The sequence below is a fragment of the Schistocerca gregaria genome, chromosome 2 (assembly GCF_023897955.1).
Source record: "Schistocerca gregaria isolate iqSchGreg1 chromosome 2, iqSchGreg1.2, whole genome shotgun sequence".
Lineage (NCBI taxonomy): Eukaryota > Metazoa > Arthropoda > Insecta > Orthoptera > Acrididae > Schistocerca > Schistocerca gregaria.
The window spans coordinates 961,495,806-961,516,889 of NC_064921.1; the positions used below are offsets into that span (position 1 = coordinate 961,495,806).

General features: G+C 41.0%; 1 protein-coding gene across 1 annotated transcript in view; it reads left to right on the forward strand.

The window, feature by feature from the left end:
* Positions 1–17,907, forward strand: part of LOC126335440 (protein FAN-like) — a 185,014-nt gene extending 167,107 nt beyond the window's left edge. The window contains exon 18 of the mRNA XM_049998722.1: positions 17,453–17,907. Within this exon, the coding sequence (XP_049854679.1) occupies positions 17,453–17,547 (95 nt within the window). The 3' untranslated portion in view covers positions 17,548–17,907. The remainder of the gene's footprint in view (positions 1–17,452) is intronic.
* The last annotated feature ends 3,177 nt before the right edge of the window (positions 17,908–21,084 follow it).

The following is a 21,084-nucleotide window of genomic DNA, read 5'->3' on the forward strand; positions in this document are numbered from 1 at the left end:
ACATTGTCATGCGTGGAGAAAAGAATGGGGTGACGATGACAAAATGTAGGTATTGCTGACAGCTGAAAGAAGCCATGGGATTCAAAAGTGTTTGCTCAACATAAAGGTATTTTGAAACAGCTGGTTGTACAACCACAGTAAATAGTCCAAATCTTGAAAGGAGACTGATTGGGATACTAAATGGACTTCTTCAACAATGGAATCCAAAAACAAGAAAGACATCTAGCCCAAAGGTTTTCGCACAAATAGTTAATTTTCTGCTTGTAACTTTAACAGTAAAGCACACCATGATGCAGAACATCTCTCTTGCAGCATCTGCAACTGGAATTGTTTTAACATCTCAGTGATGCTTTCACACTTTCTAAATGAACCTGTAATGAAGCACACTGCTCTTCTTTGGATCTTCCATATTTCCTCTATCAATCCTATCTGGTACAGGTTCCAAACTGATGTGAAGTATTCAGTTATTGGTCAAATGAGGGTTCTGTAAGCTACTCCTTTATGGGTGGGGACTACATTTCCTGATGGGATACCAATTCGTTTCTACACAGAGTACGCGAAAGAACTTGCCCCGCTTCTAACAGCCGTGTACCACAAGTCTCTAGAGGAACAGAAGATTCCAAATGATTGGAAAACAGCACAGGTAGTCCCAGTCTTCAAGAAGGGTCGTCAAGCAGATGTGCAAAACTATAGACCTATATCTCTGACGTCGATCTGTTGTAGAATTTTAGAACATGTTTTTTGCTTGAGTATCATGCCATTTTTGGAAACCCAGAATCTACTCTGTAGGAATCAACATGGATTCTGGAAACAGTGATCGTGTGAGACCCAACTCACTTTATTTGTTCATGAGACCCAGAAAATATTAGATACAGGCTCCCAAGTAGATGCTATTTTCCTTGACTTCCGGAAGGCGTTTGATACAGTTTCGCACTGTCGCCTGATAAACAAAGTAAGAGCCAACGGAATATCAGACCAGCTGTGTGGCTGGATTGAAGAGTTTTTAGCAAACAGAACACAGCATGTTGTTATCAATGGAGAGAAGTCTACAGATGTTAAAGTAACCTCCGGCATGCCACAGGGTAGTGTTATAGGACCATTGCTTTTCACAATACATATAAATGATCTAGTAGATAGTGTCGGAAGTTCCTTGCGGATTTTCACGGATGATGCTGTAGTATACAGAGAAGTTGCAGCATTAGAAAATTGTAGTGAAATGCAGGAAGATCTGCAGCGGATACGCACTTGGTATAGGGAGTGGCAACTGACCCTTAACATAGACAAATGTAATGTATTGCAACTACATAGAAAGAAGGATCCTTTATTGTATGGTTATATGATAGTGGAACAAACACTGGTAGCAGTTACTCCTGTAAAATATCTGGGAGTATGCGTGTGGAACGATTTGAAGTGAAATGATCATATAAAATTAATTGTTGGTAAGGCGGGTACCAGGTTGAGATTCATTGGGAGAGTCCTTAGAAAAGGTAGTCCATCAACACAGGAGGTGGCTTACAAAACACTCGTTTGACCTATACTTGAGTATTGCTCATCAGTGTGGGATCTGTACCAGGTCGGGTTGACGGAGGAGATAGAGAAGATCCAAAGAAGAGCGGTGCGTTTCGTCACAGGGTTATTTAGTAACCGTGATATTGTTATGGAGATGTTTAGCAAACTCAAGTGGCAGACTGCGAGAGAGGCGCTCTGCATCGCGGTGTAGCTTGCTCGCCAGGTTTCGAGAGTGTGCATTTCTGGATGCGGTATCGAATATATTGCTTCTCCCTACTTATACCTCCCGAGGAGCTCGGGAATGTAAAATTAGAGAGGTTCGATCGTGCATGGAGGCTTTCAGACAGTCGTTCTTCACGCGAACCATACGCGGCTGGAACAGAAAAGGGAGGTAATGACAGTGGCACATAAAGTGCCCTTTGCCACACACCGTTGGGTGGCTTGCGGAGTATAAATGTAGATGTAGATGTAGGGTTCTTTCAGTGAATATCAGTCTGCCATCTGCCTTACATGTGATTAATTTTATGTGGCCATTCCCTCATTAAATAGCTTTGTACACATATTCCCAAATATTTTATAGATGTGGCTGCTCCCAGTGATTTTCCTGTGATAGTCATACAATAACAGGGCCTTCTGCCTATTTACGCACAATACATTACAGTTGCTTAAGCTGCAAGTCAATTGCCAGTCCCTGCATTGCATCTCAGTCCTCTGTAGGTCTTCCTGAAATTTTGCCAGAATTTTCTAGCCTTGGAACTTCTCTCTTTACAGTAGCATTATCCACAAAGAGCCTCATAGAATCTCTGACTTTATGCACTAGGTCATTTACATACAATGTGAAAAGTAATGGTCCTATAACACTCCCTTGAGGTAGTACCAAAGTTAATTTTACACCTGAAGATTTCTCTCTGTTGAGAATGACGTGCTGCATTTTGTTAGCTAAAAATTCTTCAGTCCAATCACGCATCTGGTCATATATTCTGTATGCTCATATTTTGTTCATTAGGCAGCAGTGCTTGTGAAGATACCTATCCTTCCACATCACAATATTGTCTATATCATTTGTAAGCTTATTGCTTGCCATTACCACAAAGTACATGTTGTATCAATACAGCTACTGCTGGTTTAGTCACGTCCAGCATTTTAGAATAATCTTCGTCCACTGGTAATTCTTTCTGATATAGTGATTGTTGCTTTTGTGTACATTTGACATAGCACTATGTAATGAGAGAAGGCAAGAGTCTCACTGTCGTTGGGCTGTTGCACTCACTAATGTGTTTGGTCTAATTATCAGTGCCATGTTCTCATGACCTTAAGCATTTCAGTGCGAAATGATCAATATTGAATGGCGACATATGGGATGTTGATAAGACTGAGTGTAGTTAAACAATGGAAACTCCAGCTTGGAAAATAATAATACATTGTCACATAGAAGAAGGTGTAATTAGATGAATGACAAACACTAACCTCACTTAGTGAAGGTTTATTCATCACTGGCACATACAAGAGTGCGGAGCGAACTGCCTCTGGCCAGAACACATACAGTGTATACAGGGTGTTACAAAAAGGTACAGCCAAACTTTCAGGAAACATTCCTCACACACAAAGAAAGAAAATATGTTATGTGGACATGTGTCCAGAAACACTCACTTTCCATGTTAGAGCTCATTTCATTACTTCTCTTCAAATCACATTAATCATGGAATGGAAACACACAGCAACAGATCGTACCAGCGTGACTTCAAACACTTTGTTACAGGAAATGTTCAAAATGTCCTCTGTTAACAAGGATACATGCATCCACCCTCCATCGCATGGAATCCCTGATGCGCTGATGCAGCTCTGGAGAATAGCGTATTGTATCACAGCCATCCACAATACGAGCACGAAGAGTCTCTACATTTGGTACCGGGGTTGCGTAGACAAGAGCTTTCAAATGCCCCCATAAATGAAAGTCAAGAGGGTTGAGGTCAGGAGAGCGTGGAGGCTATGGAATTGGTCCGCCTCTACCAATCCATCGGTCACTGATCTGTTGTTGAGAAGCGTACGAACACTTCGACTGAAATGTGCAGGAGCTCCATCGTGCATGAACCACATGTTGTGTCGTACTTGTAAATGCACATGTTCTAGCAGCACAGGTAGAGTATCCCGTATGAAATCATGATAATGTGCTCCATTGAGCGTAAGTGGAAGAACATGGGGCCCAATCAAGACATCACCAACAATGCCTGCCCAAACATTCACAGAAAATCTGTGTTGATGACATGATTGCACAATTGCATGCGGATTCTCGTCAGCCCACACATGTTGATTGTGAAATTTTACAATTTGATCATGTTGGAATGAATCCTCATCCGTAAAGAGAACATTTGCACTGAAATGAGGACTGACACATTGTTGGATGAACCATTCGCAGAAGTGTACCCATGGAGTCCAGTCAGCTGCTGATAGTGCCTGCACACGCTGTACATGGTACGGAAACAACTGGTTCTCCCGTAGCATTCTCCATACAGTCGCGTGGTCAACATTACCTTGTACCAACTTCTCTGATGCTGGCATTAGGGTTATCGTCAACTGCACGAAGAATTGCCTCACCCATTGCAAGTGTCCTCGTCGTTCTAGGTCTTCCCCAGTCGCGAGTCATAGGCTGGAATGTTCCGTGCTCTGTAAGACCCTGATCAATTGCTTCGAACGTCGTCCTGTCGGGACACCTATGTTCTGGAAATCTGTCTCGATACAAACATACCGCGCCATGGCTATTGCCCCGTGCTAATCCATACATCAAATGGGCATCTGCCAACTCCGCATTTGTAAACATTGCACTGACTGCAAAACCAAGTGTGTGATGAACACTAACCTGTTGATGCTACGTACTGATGTGCTTGATGCTAGTACTGTAGAGCAATGAGTCGCATATCAACACAAGCACCGAAGTCAACATTACCTTCCTTCAATTGGGCCAACTGGCGGTGAATCGAGGAAGTACAGTACATACTGATGAAACTAAAATGAGCTCTAACATGAAAATTAAGCGTTTCCGGACACATGTCTACATAACATCTTTTCTTTATTTGTGTGTGAGGAATGTTTCCTGTAAGTTTGGCCGTACCTTTTTGTAACACCCTGTATATGGCTACAGAAAATTCCAGTATAATGATTCTTAACATTTGTGGGTACTTGTAGAATGTACTCGAACTGAATGTAAAAATTAAAATTGTACAGTCCAGGTGAGTTTTGAACTCATGACCCTCCATGCATCAGTTTAGCAACATAACCACTACCCCATGGTGCTGCTCAGCATCTTGTGCGACATTTCTCCCTCTTTAAGTGACAGCGTCTACTCCGACTCCTGATAACTGATTCTCGCCCCGGCGGTGATCTTCTTAGAACTTCTTTTGCCGCTATGCTCTTTTTCACCTTTCTGCTTGTTGCCTGTCGCTGGAGCTTCGAATTTACCCTGGGTTGCAGGTTCCTTATAGGGCTTCATTCGTAGGACATGATCCGCATCTCTGATCTTTAGTCGTCTTGTGTCAGGGTCAAAATCTTCAACTTCATAAGTAATATCAGACAACTGCCTTACAACCTTATAAGGTACAAAGTAGCACCTGAGGAACTTCTCAGAGAGACCAGCCTTCCAAACAGGAGTGAAGATCCAGATGAGATCACCAGGCTGGTAGACAACAGGGCATTGGCTTGCATCATACCTTCGGCGATCATTTTCTTGAGCCTGCAGCATGTTGAGTCAAGCTAACTGCTGAGCTTCCTCAGTTCTGGTTAACATCTGGCTGATGTAGTCATCGTCCACAACATCAGGATGTAATGGAAACACAGTGTCCATCATTGTAGTCACCTCACACCCATACACCAGGAAAAATGATGTAAATCCTGTGGTGTCTTGTTTGGCGGTGTTGTAGGCAACAGTCACGAAAGATAGCAACTCATCCCAGTTGCTCTGCTCAGGATTGATGAATATTGATAGCCTGTCGGTCAAGGTCTTATTAAGGCATTCATTAAGCCTGTTGGTTTGCGGGTGGTAGGCAGTCGTCATGTGATGAGTAATGTTGCACTGGCGGCTTATCTCTGTCACAAGATTCGATTGAAAAACTTGCCCTCGATCCATAATTAACAACCTTGGGGCACCATGTTTTAATACAATGTCTTGTATGATGAATTTGGCTACCTCGGATGCTTCTGCTGTTTCCACGGCTTTTGTAATTGCATAGCATGTCAGATAGTCAGTGCAAACAATAATCCATCTATTGCCACTAGCAGATGTTGAAAATTGTCCGAGGAGGTCAATCCCAATACACTGGAAAGGCATTTCGGCTGGTGGAATTGGTATGAGTCGGCCAGGTGGTTTCTAAGGAATTGCCTTTCTCCTCTGACACCTTCAACAGTGCGACACATAGTGATGGACACTCCTAAATAAACCTGACCAGAAAAACCTCTTGCGGATTCTATCATATCTCTTAATAAGTCTTAAATGTCTGGACTCAGGTGTGCCATGGAATTTATGCAGAACATCTAAGCACATGTGTTTAGGAATCACTGGTAGCCACCTCTTTCCAAACGGATCAAAGTTTTTCTTGCAAAGTAATCCATTAACTACCTTATATTGTCCTTTCACATCCTCTGACCAATTTAAGGCAAGCATAATTTGAGATATCTTGGTGTCCTTCTTCTGCTCAGTAGAAAGATTCTGGAGTGCAGTGAGACAGTCACTATCTTCATCAAAGTCTTGATGGTCTTGCATAGGATTTCTTTACAGACAGTCGGCATCTTGGTGTTTTCTTCCACTTTTGTACACTATGGTAATGTCATACTCTTGACGACGTAGTGCCCACCTGGCGAGTCGTCGTGTTGGATCCTTAAGACCTGTCAACCAACAAAGTGAATGATGGTGTGTAACAACTGTGAATGGCCTTCCATAGAGATACTGTCGAAATTTGCACATGGCCCAGATCACGGCAAGACATTCTCTTTCTGTAGTTGAGTAGTTTCTCTCAGCTTTTGTAAGTGTCCTAGAAGTGTCTTTTCCATCCAAAATTTGCACCAGAACGGCACCCATCCCATAACCACAGGCATCTGTGTGTAGTTCTGTAGGTGCTCTCTCATCAAACAGACCAAGTACAGGGTCAGTCATCAGAGCTTTTTGCAACACATCGAAAGAAACTTGTTGAGCACCACCCCCAGACAAATTTAGCATCAGTTTTTAGCAATTCTAGGAGTGGCGTGGCTTTGATACGAAACTCTTTGATAAAATAACGGTCAGAAGAACATTATCAAGGAAGCTTTCACATCTCTAATACTTTTAGGAATAGGAAATTCCATTATAGATCTCACCTTTTCTGGGTCTGGCCGCACACCTTCGTTTGACACAAGGTGTCCAAGTATTTTGATTTCTTTTGCTCCAAAGAGACACTTTATTGGATTAAGTTTCAGTCAGCCTTGTTGGAGACACTTAAGAATGGCCCTCAGTGTTTTTATATATTCATCAGATGTCTCTGAGAATAGTATAATGTCATCTAAATGACAAAGACACATTGTCCACTTCAGGTGCCTTAGAAGATTATCCATCATCCATTCAAAAGTTGCTGGTGCATTACACAAACCATATGTCATTACCTTAAACTCATACAGGCCCTCAGGGGTGATGAATGCAGTTTTCTCATGATCAGCCTCATCTACTTCGATTTGCCAGTATCCCGAATAAATGTCAGTGGTTGAGAAGAACTTATAGCCCCCTTCAGATAATCTAGTGTATCGTCAATTTGTGGAAGAGGGTAAACATCCTTTTTAGTTATCTTATTAAGCTTCCTGTAGTCAACACAAAAGTGCCAAATGCCATCCTTATTCCTGACAAGGACCACTGGTGATGACCATCGGCACTGTAAAGTCTGAATGATGTCATTTTTCATCATTTTCTCTACCTCGTCGCGAATTATTCGACGTTCTGTTGCTGACACATGGTATTCTCTCTGGCTTATTGGTTGATAGTCTCCAGTGCTAATCTAGTGCTTTACTGTTGATTTGTCTAATTTGCTCTTCACTTGTGGATTGAAGCATTCAGAGAACTCTTGTAGAATGGCAACTAGCTTCTTCTGTTGTTCCTTAGTGAGATCTGGTGATAGTCGAACTAGAAGATCTTGTCTCACAGTGGTCGCGCTAATTTCGCCCACAGACTCGGCATGGGAGGTTTGTATGATGCTCAGCTGTTCTTCAATGAACGGCTCAGTGTTTACTTCACATATGTGTCTTGGAAGGATCTGCGATTCTCGGCAACAGTTAACTATCCACATTTCACCGAATCCATTCTTAAATGAGACGACAGAGGCTGGGATGACCAAGTTACTCTCCAGTGGTATGCTTCTCTTACATTCCACTACAAGATCCATTGGTTGATGCATGGCATGACACATGACAGTTACCCCCCTAGCGCTGACTATAGGAACAATCACTTCATCCAGCACACAGTTTCCACACAGTCAGATGCGCATCTTCCTGTCCACAGTATCTCATTCGTCTAGCATAATGTTCGAGCAACCACAATCTATAATTGCCTGAGAAGCTTTCAAAGAGTCCCATCCAAGAATGATGTTATGACTACACACTTGTAAGATTATAAATTCTAAGGGCTGTGTATGGCCACTTATACCCACATGAATTGTACATCTTCCTTTTCCATTAGCCACCTTGTTGTCGACAAATATGGTTTTCTGCAATTGGCGGCACTACTTCCCCGAAATGACTGAATATGATGCTCCATAGTCCACAAGAGCTTGGGCTGGTCGTCCATCCATGAGGATATCGACGTAGTTTCCTATCATTTTTGTAGTGATCGACGTCGGAGGAATTTTTTCTTCGGTTGCCTCACCTCCAGGTTGCGGTGGCTAGGTGATGGGCTGGAGCTTCTAAACGACGATGGAGACCTTGATCGGCGTGTTGGGGAGTGTTCTCTCCAACCGCTAGCTTGCGGCGATGGTGATCCATGACGTCCTGCACCCACATTTTCTTGTTCATCTTCATCGTCCCGGAGTTGATGTCGTCTAAGATCGGTCTGCTGTCTTCTGGCATGAGCGTCATCAAATATCCGGCGCCTTTCTTGACAATATCACACCACATGTCCCAGTCATCCACAGTGGAAACATACTGGTTGGTTATCCTGGGTCATCCAGATGTCAGTCTTCCTTGGTGACCAAACAGGTTCCTCATGCGGCATTGTAGGAATGTAACTCCACCTGGGTATTTTAAAGGGAAATGAAGGACGAGAGATTGGATTCAATGTCTGTTCCACTTACCCCCCTTATGATCTCTTGAAGCGTCTCGGTTTTTTGCTCGCCATGCAATCAAAGTGCCTTTTGAACTTCCTCTCTCACTATCTGACAAAGAACTCTTTGTTCTGATTGCAGTGATCCAAAACTTTTAGTTTGTCATGTGAAACAAGTGAGTTGGATTTTGCATGTTTAATGTTTTCAGAATCCATGCTGGTTGGCATGGAGGAGGTCATTATGTTTGAGCTCAGAACATGTTCTAACATTCTACACCAAATCGATGTGAAGGATATTGGATGGTAGTTTTTTGGATCACTTCTGACACCCTTCTTGTAAACAGGTGTGATCTGTGCTTTCTTACAGATACTGGGCATTGTGGGTGTTTTCGTTTTTTTCTTTTCAGCAGTTCAAGGGTTAATTTGGGGCAATTCCACAGGAACATTTGTAAATGGAGTTAAGCATTTCAGCTCTTCCTTGATACTCGCAAATATCGGTTCCTGTCTCATTCACTAGGGACTGAACACTAACTTCAGTACCACTAACAAACTTTACATACGAGCAGAATTTCTTCGAGTTTTGTGAAAGATCATTGGACAATATTCTGCTGTGGTAGTTATTGAAGCTTCCCACATTGCTCTCTTGACAGCCAAATGTGTTTCATCCAGTATTTCTCTACCGTTTAGCCCTATGTGTCATTTTACATGTATTACACGGTAGTCTCTGTTCTTTCAAAGTTTCGTTACAGTGATTATATACCATAGAGGGATCCTGCCAACTGTGAGATGTGAGGTGTTGTTCATTTTCTGCAAGTGTAATATGTTGGACCTTGTGACATTCAACAAAGACTTATCATAATTTATAGTGAAGATATAATGACTGCAGCCAGTGTCCAAAAGTGGTGCATAATGTATAAAGATGGCAGATCAGGTGTTCACGATGGACAGAGATCAGAGCGACACTCAGTCAACACAAATGTACTGAAACAAAAGGTGGGTTGCATCAGTTGAGATGACTGATGAGACACAATTAGAAATGTGCATGAACAAAATGAGTAAGTGCCTCATTCAGTTGTGCATAAACTTGTCACTGAGCACTTTGGTTACCACAAAATCTGTGCATGATGCGTGCCAGCCATGCTCACATATGACTAGAGAGCTGTGACAATGGGTGCTGCATAAGAGTTCTTGGAGTATAGTGAAAGGGATGGCAACACATTCATTGACCATGTTGTTACAGGAAATGAAACATGTTTCTCATAACACCTACACATGAAGTGAAGTGACATTGTATGGAATGGTGTCTTCCTAAGTTGGCACAGAAGTCATGTAAGTTCAAACAAATTGCATCAACTCAAGAACTGGTGGCTTCTGTACTCTGGAAGGGTGAAGAGGTCCTACTCATTGATTTTCTCTGCCCTGCAACACAACAATCAGTAGTGATGCATGCTGTGATACCTTCAGATGTTTTTGTCAGGCTATCCAGAAACACCTAAGAGGCAAGCTCTCATGTGGAATTGTTCTGTTGCACAACAGTGCACATCCTGCTTAATGTCCAGCTGATACAAGGAGCACCTCACTGGTAAAGGCTTCACAAATGATGAAAGAATATCATGATATGGCAAAACATCCTTTACTTTCGGGATGGCTCTGATATTTATACTTGAGCACTCACCTGACCAGAAGTCCTGCTCTTTCTTCTACAACACTTTACTAACTCCCACTATATCTAACTTCAACCTGTTTGTCTTCTTAATCCATCTCAGATAGCAAGCTGGTGCTAAGCAAAGAATGGAAAGCCAAAGGGTGGAAGGAATATATGGGAGGGCTACAGAAGGGAAATGAACTTGAAGGATATGTTATAGAAAGGGAAGAGCAAGTAGATGAAGATGAGATGAAATGAGAGGTACAGTATTGTGACAAGAATTTGACAGAGCACTGAATAGCTGAAGTCAAAATAATGCTCCTGGAGTAGATGACATTGCAGTGGACCTACTGATGTCCTTGGGAGAGTCAACTACATCAAAACTATTCCACCTGTTGAGCAAGACGTATGAGACAGGGGAAGTACCATCAAACTTCAACAAGAAAGTAATATTCCAGTTACAAAGAGAACATATGCTGACAGGCGTGAATATGATAAATTATTACACAAATGCTTTACAGAAGAATGGAAAAGCTAGTAGGATTTGATTGCGTAGAAGATCAGTTTTTATTCCAGAGAAATGTAGGAGCACATGAAGCATACTGACTCCATGACTTACCTTAGAAGATAATCATGCCTTTTTCATATCATGTGTTGGTTTAGAGAAAGCTTTAGACAATGTTGACCAGAATATATTCTTTGAAATATTGAAGGTAGCAGGGAGCAAAAGGTTATCTACAACTTGTACAAAAACCAGACTGCAGTTATGAGAAGCAGTAGACAAAGCTTTAACCTCTCTCTGATGTTATTCAATCTGTACATTTAGCAGGCAGTATAGGAAACCAAAGAGAAATTTGAAAATAAGGGAGAAGAAATAAAGCTATAAGGTTTGCCAATTACATTGCAATTCTGTTAAAGATGGCAAAGGACTTGGAATAGCATTTAAAATGAATTGATCGTGTCTTGAAATGAAATTATTAGATGAACAACAATAAACGTAAAACAAGATTAATGGAATTTAATGAAATAAATCAGTTGATTCTGAGGGAATTAAATTAGGAAATGAGAGACTGAACATGGTAGATGACTTTGCTAACTGAGCAGCAAATGAACTGATGATGGCTAGAAGCAGAGGGAATATAAAATGCAGACTGTCAATAGCTAGAAAATTGTTTGTGAAAATGAGAAATTTGTTAACGGCAAGTATATGAGCGTTAAATCAGTTAGTAACAATTTCTTTCAACACGTCATCATTTTCCAAGTGCTTTCTACCAAGAAATTCCTTCAGTTTTGGAAACAAATGAAAATCTGATGGTGCTAGGTCAGGGCTGTATGGTGAATGATCCATTAATTCCCAATGAAACTTGTCCAGTTGCATCTTTGTTCTTGCCACATCATGAGACTGAGCATTGTCACGAAATAGAACAATACTACTAGAGAGCAGTTCACACTGGTAATTTTGAGTAGCGCACCTAACCTGTAATAATTTTACAGTACCTCTCCGTATTTATTGTCATTCCTGTTGGCCAAAAGTCTAAAAGAAGAATGCCTTTCCAGTCCCAAAAAACCATGACCATGATTTTCCGTGTTGAAGATTCTTGTTTGAATTTTCGTGGTTTTGTCTGGGAGTTCGAATGATGCCACTCACTGAATTGATGTTTATTCTCTGGAGTGTAGTGTGGAATTCACATTTCTTCACCAGTCACAATGTGATTCAAGAATTTGTCACCATCTTTGTGATAGTGCTCCAAAACAGACAAAGAATGTACCATTTGCTTTGTTTTGTGTTCTTCTGGCAACATTTTAGGCACCCCTCTTGCACACATTCTTTTATAGTGAAGTTTTTCAGTAACAATTGAAAACTTGAAACTTGCAGAAATTTCTGATGCAGCTCAACAATAATGAAGCACCTGTGTCGGTGAATTGCCTCATCAACTTTTTATGTCAAGTCTTCATTCATGACAGCAGGCCATCCAGATCGTTATTCATCACAAGCATTTGTCCATTCTTCATTAAACTGCTTACACCATTTACACATGTTTCCATCATGTATTACAATATTAGAGAAGGAAAGTTGCTACTCACCATATAGTGGAGATGCTGAGTCGCGATAGACACAACACAAAGATTCACACAGTTATAACTTTCAGCCATTAAGGCCTTTGTCAGCAACACACACACACACACACACACACACACACACACACACACACACACACACACAACTTGCATACATGTCTGCAGTCTCAGGTAACTGAAACCACACTGTGAGCAGCAGCACCAGTGCATGATGGGAGTGGCAACTGGGTGAGTGTAAGGAGGAGGCATCTTTTCTATCTGGATTGAAGGTGTGGACACCCTATTCACATTCCTCCAGAACCTCAATTACTTCTCCCCCATGTGCTTCACCTGGTCCAACTCATCCCAACAAGCCACCTTCCTAGATGTTGACCTCCACCTCAGAGACGGCTACATCAGTAGCTCCGTCCATATCAAACCTACTAACCACCAGCAATACTTTCACTTCGACAGCTGCTGCCCATTCCATACTAAGAAGTCCCTTCTGTACAGCCTGGCCAACCATGGTCGTCTCATCTGCAGTGATGAGTAGTCCCTCTCAAAATATACTGAGGGTCTCACTGAAGCCTTCACTGACCATAATTATCCTTCCAACCTTGAACAAAAACAAATCTCCGGTGCCTTATCTTTCCAGTCTCCCACCACCTCCCAAAGTCCCACAGTCTGGCCACAGAGGAGCATTCCCCTCATAACTCAATACTATCCTTCCAAACCTTCCTCCAGTGGTATTCTGCTGAACCTACACAATATACTCGTCCATCCTTACACAACCCCTGCTCCCAATCCCTTACCTCATGGCTCATGCCCTTGTAATACACCTAGATGCAAGACCTGTCCCGTACATACTCCTACCACCACCTACTCCAGTCCGGTCACTAATTTCACATATCCCATGAAAGGCAGGACTACCTGTGAAACCAGTCATGTGATTTACAAGCTAAGCTGCAACCACTGTGCTGCATTCTATGCAGGCATGACAACCAACAAGCTGTCTGTCCTCATGAATGGCCACCACAAACTGTGGCCAAAAAACAAGTGGACCACCCTGTTGCTGAACACGCTGCCAAACATGGTATCCCTCATCTCAGTGACTGCAACATATCCTGTGCCATATGGATCCTTCCCAACAACACCAGCTTTTCTGAATTGCGCAGGTGAGAACTTTCCCTGCAATACATCCTACATTCCTGTAACCCTCCTGGCCTCAACCTTCTTTTTATTTCTCTCCTTTCCACTCCTTACCTCCACCCCCCCCCCCCCAACCCCCCCCCCCCCCCATACATTCTCTCCTGCCCTCCGTCTGAACTGCAGCACTTCACTGTCTGCCACCCCCACCATATTATCCCTCCTCCTCCCTGCCCCAACCTCCTCCATATCCCCACCCAGTCACCACTCCCATCATGCACTGGTGCTGCTGCTCACAGTGTGGTTTCAGTTGTCTGAGACTGCAGACGTGTGTGCAAGTTGCATTTGTGTGTGTGTGTGTGTGTGTGTGTGTGTGTGTGTGTGTGTGTGTGTGTGTGTGTGTGTGTGTTTATTGCTGACAAAGGCCCTAATGAGGCCCTAATGACTGAAAGCTACAATTGTGGGAATCTTTTAGTTGTGCCTATCATGACTCAGCATCTCTGCCATGTGGTGAGTAGCAACTTCCCTTCTCTAATATTGTTGCATACCATCCTGGATTTTCTATTGTTTCATAATGTATTATGCCTGCACCATAAATTTCAGCAACATGAACTTGTTTTGCACTTAAGTACAGAATAATGGAGCACACTCCACAATCGACAGGATTACTGATTGACATGGTGACAAACAAAGCAATATAACCATACAACCAACACCAAAGGAGACATGAAATGTAATGGTGGCATAGTGAGAGACTGGCCAAGAGTGAACAACCATGAATGGATATCACATGACAGGATACAAGGTCACAATGCACTATCAATTCTTACTCTTAAAATGGCTCTTGTAAATGGAAGTGTTAAATAATCTTTTCTGGAGATGTTTGTTGGGCTGTAGCCTTGTATGGAAGTGAAACATGGATGATAATCAGTTCAGAAAAGAAGACAAGCAAAGTTTTGTAAGTGTGGTTTATAGAAGAATGCTGAAGATTGAATGTTTAGGTCAAATAACTAATGAGGAAGTATGAAATCAAACTGGGAAAAATGACATTTATTGCACATCTTGACCAAAAGAAAGGATCAGTTGATACGAAATATCCTGAATCATCAGATTGTTATGGAAGAAAGTGTGGGACTGGGGGAGGGGGGTTGATAATTAAGAGGCACTAATGCTTGACTACAGTAAGCAGGTTTTAATGAATGTAGGTTACAGTAGTTTTGTAGAGATGGAGAGGTTTCCTCACTATAGACTAGTCTAGAGAGCTGCTTCAAACCAGTGTGCAGACTGAAGACCCCAACAACAGCAAGATGACATTTATTAGAAAAAGCTCTATTCATCAGTCCATGAAGTGAGAACAACAGGTTTCTGTTATTAAATCAAAGGGATGCCTCATGTGTACTCCTTGTCCTATTTGTAGTTCTAGAGCACCATGTTTTCTGTTTTGTCAGTCATATTAGTGATTCCCCAAATTCTAACACCTTCTTCTGGATTATACAGCCTGGCATATCTCAAGCTCCTCTTTTAACCAGTCTACGTGATCTCTCCTATATATAAAAAACCTGATTAGACTGTGTGTATCCCCTACAAATTTGTGTTGCACATCTGATAACTAACATCATCCCAAGCAAGGCATAATTTCACTACTTTATTATAGATATTATGCATTTGCATAGTTTTTCTGTGTTTTAGTCTTCCTTTGCATCTGATATGAACATGTGCTGTCCGGCGGAGTCAGGGATTTTCTCTGCCTCGAGATGGCTGGGTGTTGTGTATTGTCCTTAGGTTAGTTAGGTTTAAGTAGTTCTAAGTTCTAGGGGACTGATGACTGTAGATGTTAAGTCCCATAGTGCTCAGAGCCATTTTGACATGTGCTGTAGTCTCTCAGAAAGTTAATGTCCCCCCAAGCAAGGCATAATATGACTGCTTTATTATAGATATTATGAATTTGCTTAGTTTTCTGTACTTCATTCTTCCTTTGCATCTGACATGCACATGCACTGCAGTCTGTCGGAAAGTGAGAAGTTTTCTTGCATTTAATGTGTGTTACAGGCATGTGTTCAAATAAACATTGCATGTCTGGTAATTTTCCTGCCTGTTCTATGATATAAAAGAATTTATCAAGTTTATTATATTACTGTATAGTGTTAATAACTAGCCTGTTATTCTTTTAAATTTTCGGTTGTATTGTTCTGTTTGTGTGTGTGTGTGTGTGTGTGTGTGTGTGTGTGTGTGTGTGACATTGTCTATTGTTGTAATATTATTACCAATATTATCATCATCATCATCATCATCTTACATATTTTTGTTGTTGGTATAGTATTATTATCATTCCCAGTCCATCAGTCTGTTTACAGTTTGAGTGAAAATTGCTGGGCTCACCATGAGTGTATTAAGATACAGGTGGAAGAGTATTGAAATATTAAGAATTTTACTAGATCAGTTGTTGTAAAAAAATTTTTAAGAAACTTGCCTGTGATGTCATTGTATATACATATATTTTTAAAATTATTTACATGGGGTACAGTAATCAGATATAAACAGGTTTCCATGTTTAAAAAATCATTTATTGAAACATAATAGACAGTTACAATTTATTTTTCCGTAATTTCCCTCTTTAGAAATACATTTTTCCCTGTGAGAAGGAAAGTTTTTTATCGTAGCATTGTAGAATGAAGCTGGTCACATCAGGAGCCAATGACACATGTTTCTCCATGCCCTCGACATCTTCAAATCTGCACCCTCCTAGAGCTTCTTTAAGTGCTACAAACAAATAGAAATTGCAGGGCAATAGGTCCAGGCTGTAAAGAGGATGATCAAGTTGAGTCCAGTGCATTTCCTGTAGTTTGTTGACTTTTGGAGCTGCAGTATGAGGCCTGTTGTGGAGGACTATGATCTATTGAATCAGTTGGTCTCATCTTTTGTGGTGATATGCATCCCTCAACTTCAGCAGCTCACAGTAGTACACAGCATTTATTGAGAGTTGCTCGTGCAAAAAGTTGATGAGCCAAAATGCCTTACGTATTAAAAAAAAGAGTGAAAGAACCATACTAGCTGACAGTCAGGACTTGATGTTCACCAGGGCTCCCTCACCTTCCGTCCGCCACTCCTTACTGGCTTGTTTTAATTCAGGAGTGTAGTGGTGGACCCACATTTCATTGCAGGTGATGATCTGACTCAAACATCGCAACTTCTGATTTTCAGTCAAAAGACAAGGCACACAGCTGGAACACACTTTAAGGAACTGTATGTAATTTTTGATGACCACTTGACACCTTCCATATTTGCTATTTCCGACACTTTCGCCTGTTAGTCGCCTTCAAGAATGTCTTCAACTGTATGGACATTTTCATTTGTAATGCTGGTCTGATGACAGCGATTGTGTGCTGATCTTCCACATGTTCTCATCCTTCCTTGAATTCAATTCTTTATGCCAGACACATGCATCCTCAAGAATGTTTGATCACCAAACTGTGCAGTCTGTCTCTGGAAGATTTCCATAGCTTAAACTTCTTCACAAGCAAGAAATTTTGTAATTATATGTGTAATTATGTGGAGAGGCACACCTGTTGCTCTGACATTGTGAGTGTTACTGATGAAGCTGTGGGAAGTATGTAACAGCCGGCTCTCCCTTCTCCAAATGGCCCAACCCAACAACAATATAAGTGCAGGTCCTGTCCTGCTAACTGTTGACACTGAAGAACAAAAGTCCTGTTTATATTTGTGTCACCCTCCTATTCGTGTAGTGTATAGCTCATGATTTTGTGTCATATGTGTACAATAGAAAGTTAGCATCTTATGGGTGAAAATTTTTTTTCCCTCTCTTCCAGGAGCTGTTGTAGCTGTAGCGGCTAGCCGTGATGGATCACTTGTAGTCACAGGGGGCGAAGATCGAAGGGTGGTGTTGTGGGAAAGGTCTTCCTGATACAGCTGGTTAGGTAGTCTGGGGTTTCATAAGTCTGCTTGTGGACCAACAGAATATATTTTTAAATTGTGCCTTAATAATGCTATCAGTATACATAACACTGGTTTATGTAAAGCGACTTCTGAATGTTGAGCTTTTAACAACAATGTTTTGGGATTTACTACATGAACATTATTTCTTCAATGTTTTACAGTGCTATTTATAAGAAAAGTGTACAAAGGGCTATTATTCTTTTCCCACCACATCCAGTGAAAACAGATTTTTAATAAACGCTGTAAATAAACTAAAACATAAGAACATCTGTACAGATATTTGTGTAATTGTACATATTTATATGTTTTAAGGAAAAGTGAAACATAATATTGATATATTTTATTGTACATTAAAAGAAACATTTCATTGTTTTCCTTTAAAAAATCTTTCTGTGTTTTTGGTGTTGATATCGTTGAGTGATTCTATTACCAAATGTATAGAGTGTACAGTTGTCAATGATCCTACTGCTGTGTGCACAAAGCTGAAATTTTTGTATTCTAGCTCAGGTGGAAGAATATTCAGAATAGTTTGCAGAGGGAACTCTGGAAATGGCTTCAGGCCATGGGAATGCATGGGGGTGCACTCACAGCCACAGGTGCACCCAGACATTGCCGGATGTCATTCAATGAGAAACCCAGCTGCCTCTATTACTTTTTATTTAGAAATGTTGGATGAATGCTACTCTGAGATTGAAGGTACTGACAAAGGAGAACAACTCATGAGGACCTACATCAAACCATAAAAAATAAAAGCAGGAAAATTTGCAGTTGTCAATACAAGAAATTCTTGCAGTCTATACTGTAACTCTGTTCAAGTGCATGGAATGTAAATCAATTTGTAGTAACAGAGAAAATCTAACAGGCCTGTTGATGTAGCAGAAGAGTGTAACCGAAATGCAGAGTCTTACCTGGCAGCTGGTAGACAGACACACACACTTTGAGCTGGCAAATCAGTGCACTGTAGTGTTCTTTCTTTTATGGAGAGGGAAGTAATGGAATTTGTGTTATTATATGTGGATAGGTGTCGAAGGAGGGAAAAAATGGATTATAGCTCACACAAAGCAAGGATTTGCAGCAGGAGGAAACACAAAAATGCAAGCTTTTTGAGCCAGTGACTCCTCCTCCTTGCAGAGTGGTTGAAGGAGCAGGATGAAGAAAAAGGACTGGTAAGGTTTAGAAAACAGTGAGGATAACAGAAAAGTCATCCAGAACAACAGGTCAGGAGAGAGTACTCCTTCATATCCTGTCTGGTAAACATCCAGTGACCAAGGGTTCTGAGCGACTTTTGTGTAATTCTCCCCGTTTCCTAAAACTCAAAAGTCCTTTTCCTTCATCCCTCTTCCTTCACCTTCTGCCAGAATAGGAAGGCACTGGCTCCCAAAGTTTGCACTTTTCATTAACTTTTATGCATTTTCTCCTGTCGCCAGTTGATGAGAAGATTATATTTGACTATCCAATTATATTATATCTTGATGATATGGTGAATATAATGGGCATAACCTCTGGACACCTTCAGCTGATTAAACTGCACCTGTGTGTGTGTGTGTGTGTGTGTGTGAGAGAGAGAGAGAGAGAGAGAGAGAGAGAGAGAGAGAGATTACAATCAATGGACTACACATTTTGCACTGGTTTTTATGTGGTGTGATTACCATATTTAATCCTTATGGGGATGGATTATTGCAGTCAGCAGCACCAAGCTCTAGATATAGATGCTATTCCAAGATGGCTCATTGCAAACAACATGGAGAAGGAGCAAGGTGTAGCAAAGTATGTTGCTTATTTCCAAGCAATACATGAAGAACTGCTTGCATTAAATATCCTAGTGTGGGTTGCATTTTTGAGAAAATGAACTAGTTTATTGATATGTAACTTTTTGGACCTAAAAAGGGAACATCACCATCTTGACCTCATATTGTAAATAGAAAAAAAAATTGTAAATAGAAAAAAAAACACACTTGTAAGATACCAGTACTAGAAATTGATCTTACATGAAAATGTGGACCAAAATACTGATATTATGCAGTTATGATGTCCTAGATGTACAGCAAAAGCTGTACATTCAGAAGATGATAACTTAAGCATTTATGTAGATTTTATTCATCACTAGCTCTGTCCTACTGCAGTTGTTTAATATGCCTGAGGATGAAATACTGGTACAGTGGAGTGAAATCTTAATTAAGACCACTTTATTTTATGTGAAAAGAGAGCTGAGTAACATGAGTACATAAATGTCGACCTCACTTGAATATGTATTAAGTATTATTTCAACAGTAATCTCATATTGATGCAAGCGTGCACGCACACATGCGTGCACGCACATGTGCGCGAGCGTGCACACACACACACACACACACACACACACACACACACACACACACACACACACACACACACACCTGGTATTTCAACATCTTTGCATCAGATGTCTAGGAATGATAGATTGTGAAAAGGGGAACAACTTTTGTTAAAGGCAAAATCCTTGTGGATGCTCCCCAATGATGCTAGTTGTCTTTTTATTGAATATGCCAGCCCTGTGATAATAGAATTTCGCTGAACTAGAAGGAGCAGGGTCTACTGACTATATGTGCTACATCTGCATACTACCTACCCCAGTAAATATTGATAGCGATTTTCAACAAGAAAACATAAGAATCGGCATCTCTTAAGTGTAGATAGATATATTAGAAGCGAATCAGGAGTTTTAATTTTACTCAACTAACTCCTTTCACATGTAGAAGATGATGGAATTTTAGGCAGCACACACTGCACACACATTCTGCTGCATAATGCCTATAATCCAGCCCCTGTTAGGCATGTAACCAATAATAAAAAATGCCTAGCGTTTACAGGAAGTGTCAGCAAACATTTTATCTCAAACAGAAGTTGTTCCCTATGATGTCAGGTTGCAGTTTAATCATTCCAGTCATGTTGAATAGTGCATGGTGATTCAAATGAAAACCTTTAAAGTACCATAAACTTTCGAAAAGTTCTGTGACTTAGCAGGTAGATGGCAGCAATGATCCTTCAGGTTCAGAAAGTGACTCACAAGTGGCAGAGTGATGCTACAATGCAGGAGAAGACAGGAGCATTCACAACAAGACGGCTGCTCTGACTGCCACCACCCTCTTGTAGCCCAAAGCTGATTTATTAATTTTGAAATAAGTAATAATTTGGGCAGCTGGTCACATTTTCACAGCACTTAGCCCGCTGAGATAGTGGAACACTGCAGAGAGTAGTGAAGGTAGAATCTGAATAAAAAGTTTTTGTAATATTCATCTTTTATTTTTCTTCTTTGTTGTGAGTTTTAGACGTGTAGTCCATTCTAAAATGTAACTTTTAATACTGATCTAGAGGATGCTAGAGTTAATGTAGTTTAGTGATATGAACGCTGGTGGACATTCTAGAGCTGAACACACGTATGTTCAGTCATTTCACTTCACAATACAAACCAACATCAACCACAATACTAACACAACACACACAACTTTTACTCCATTCACGCACT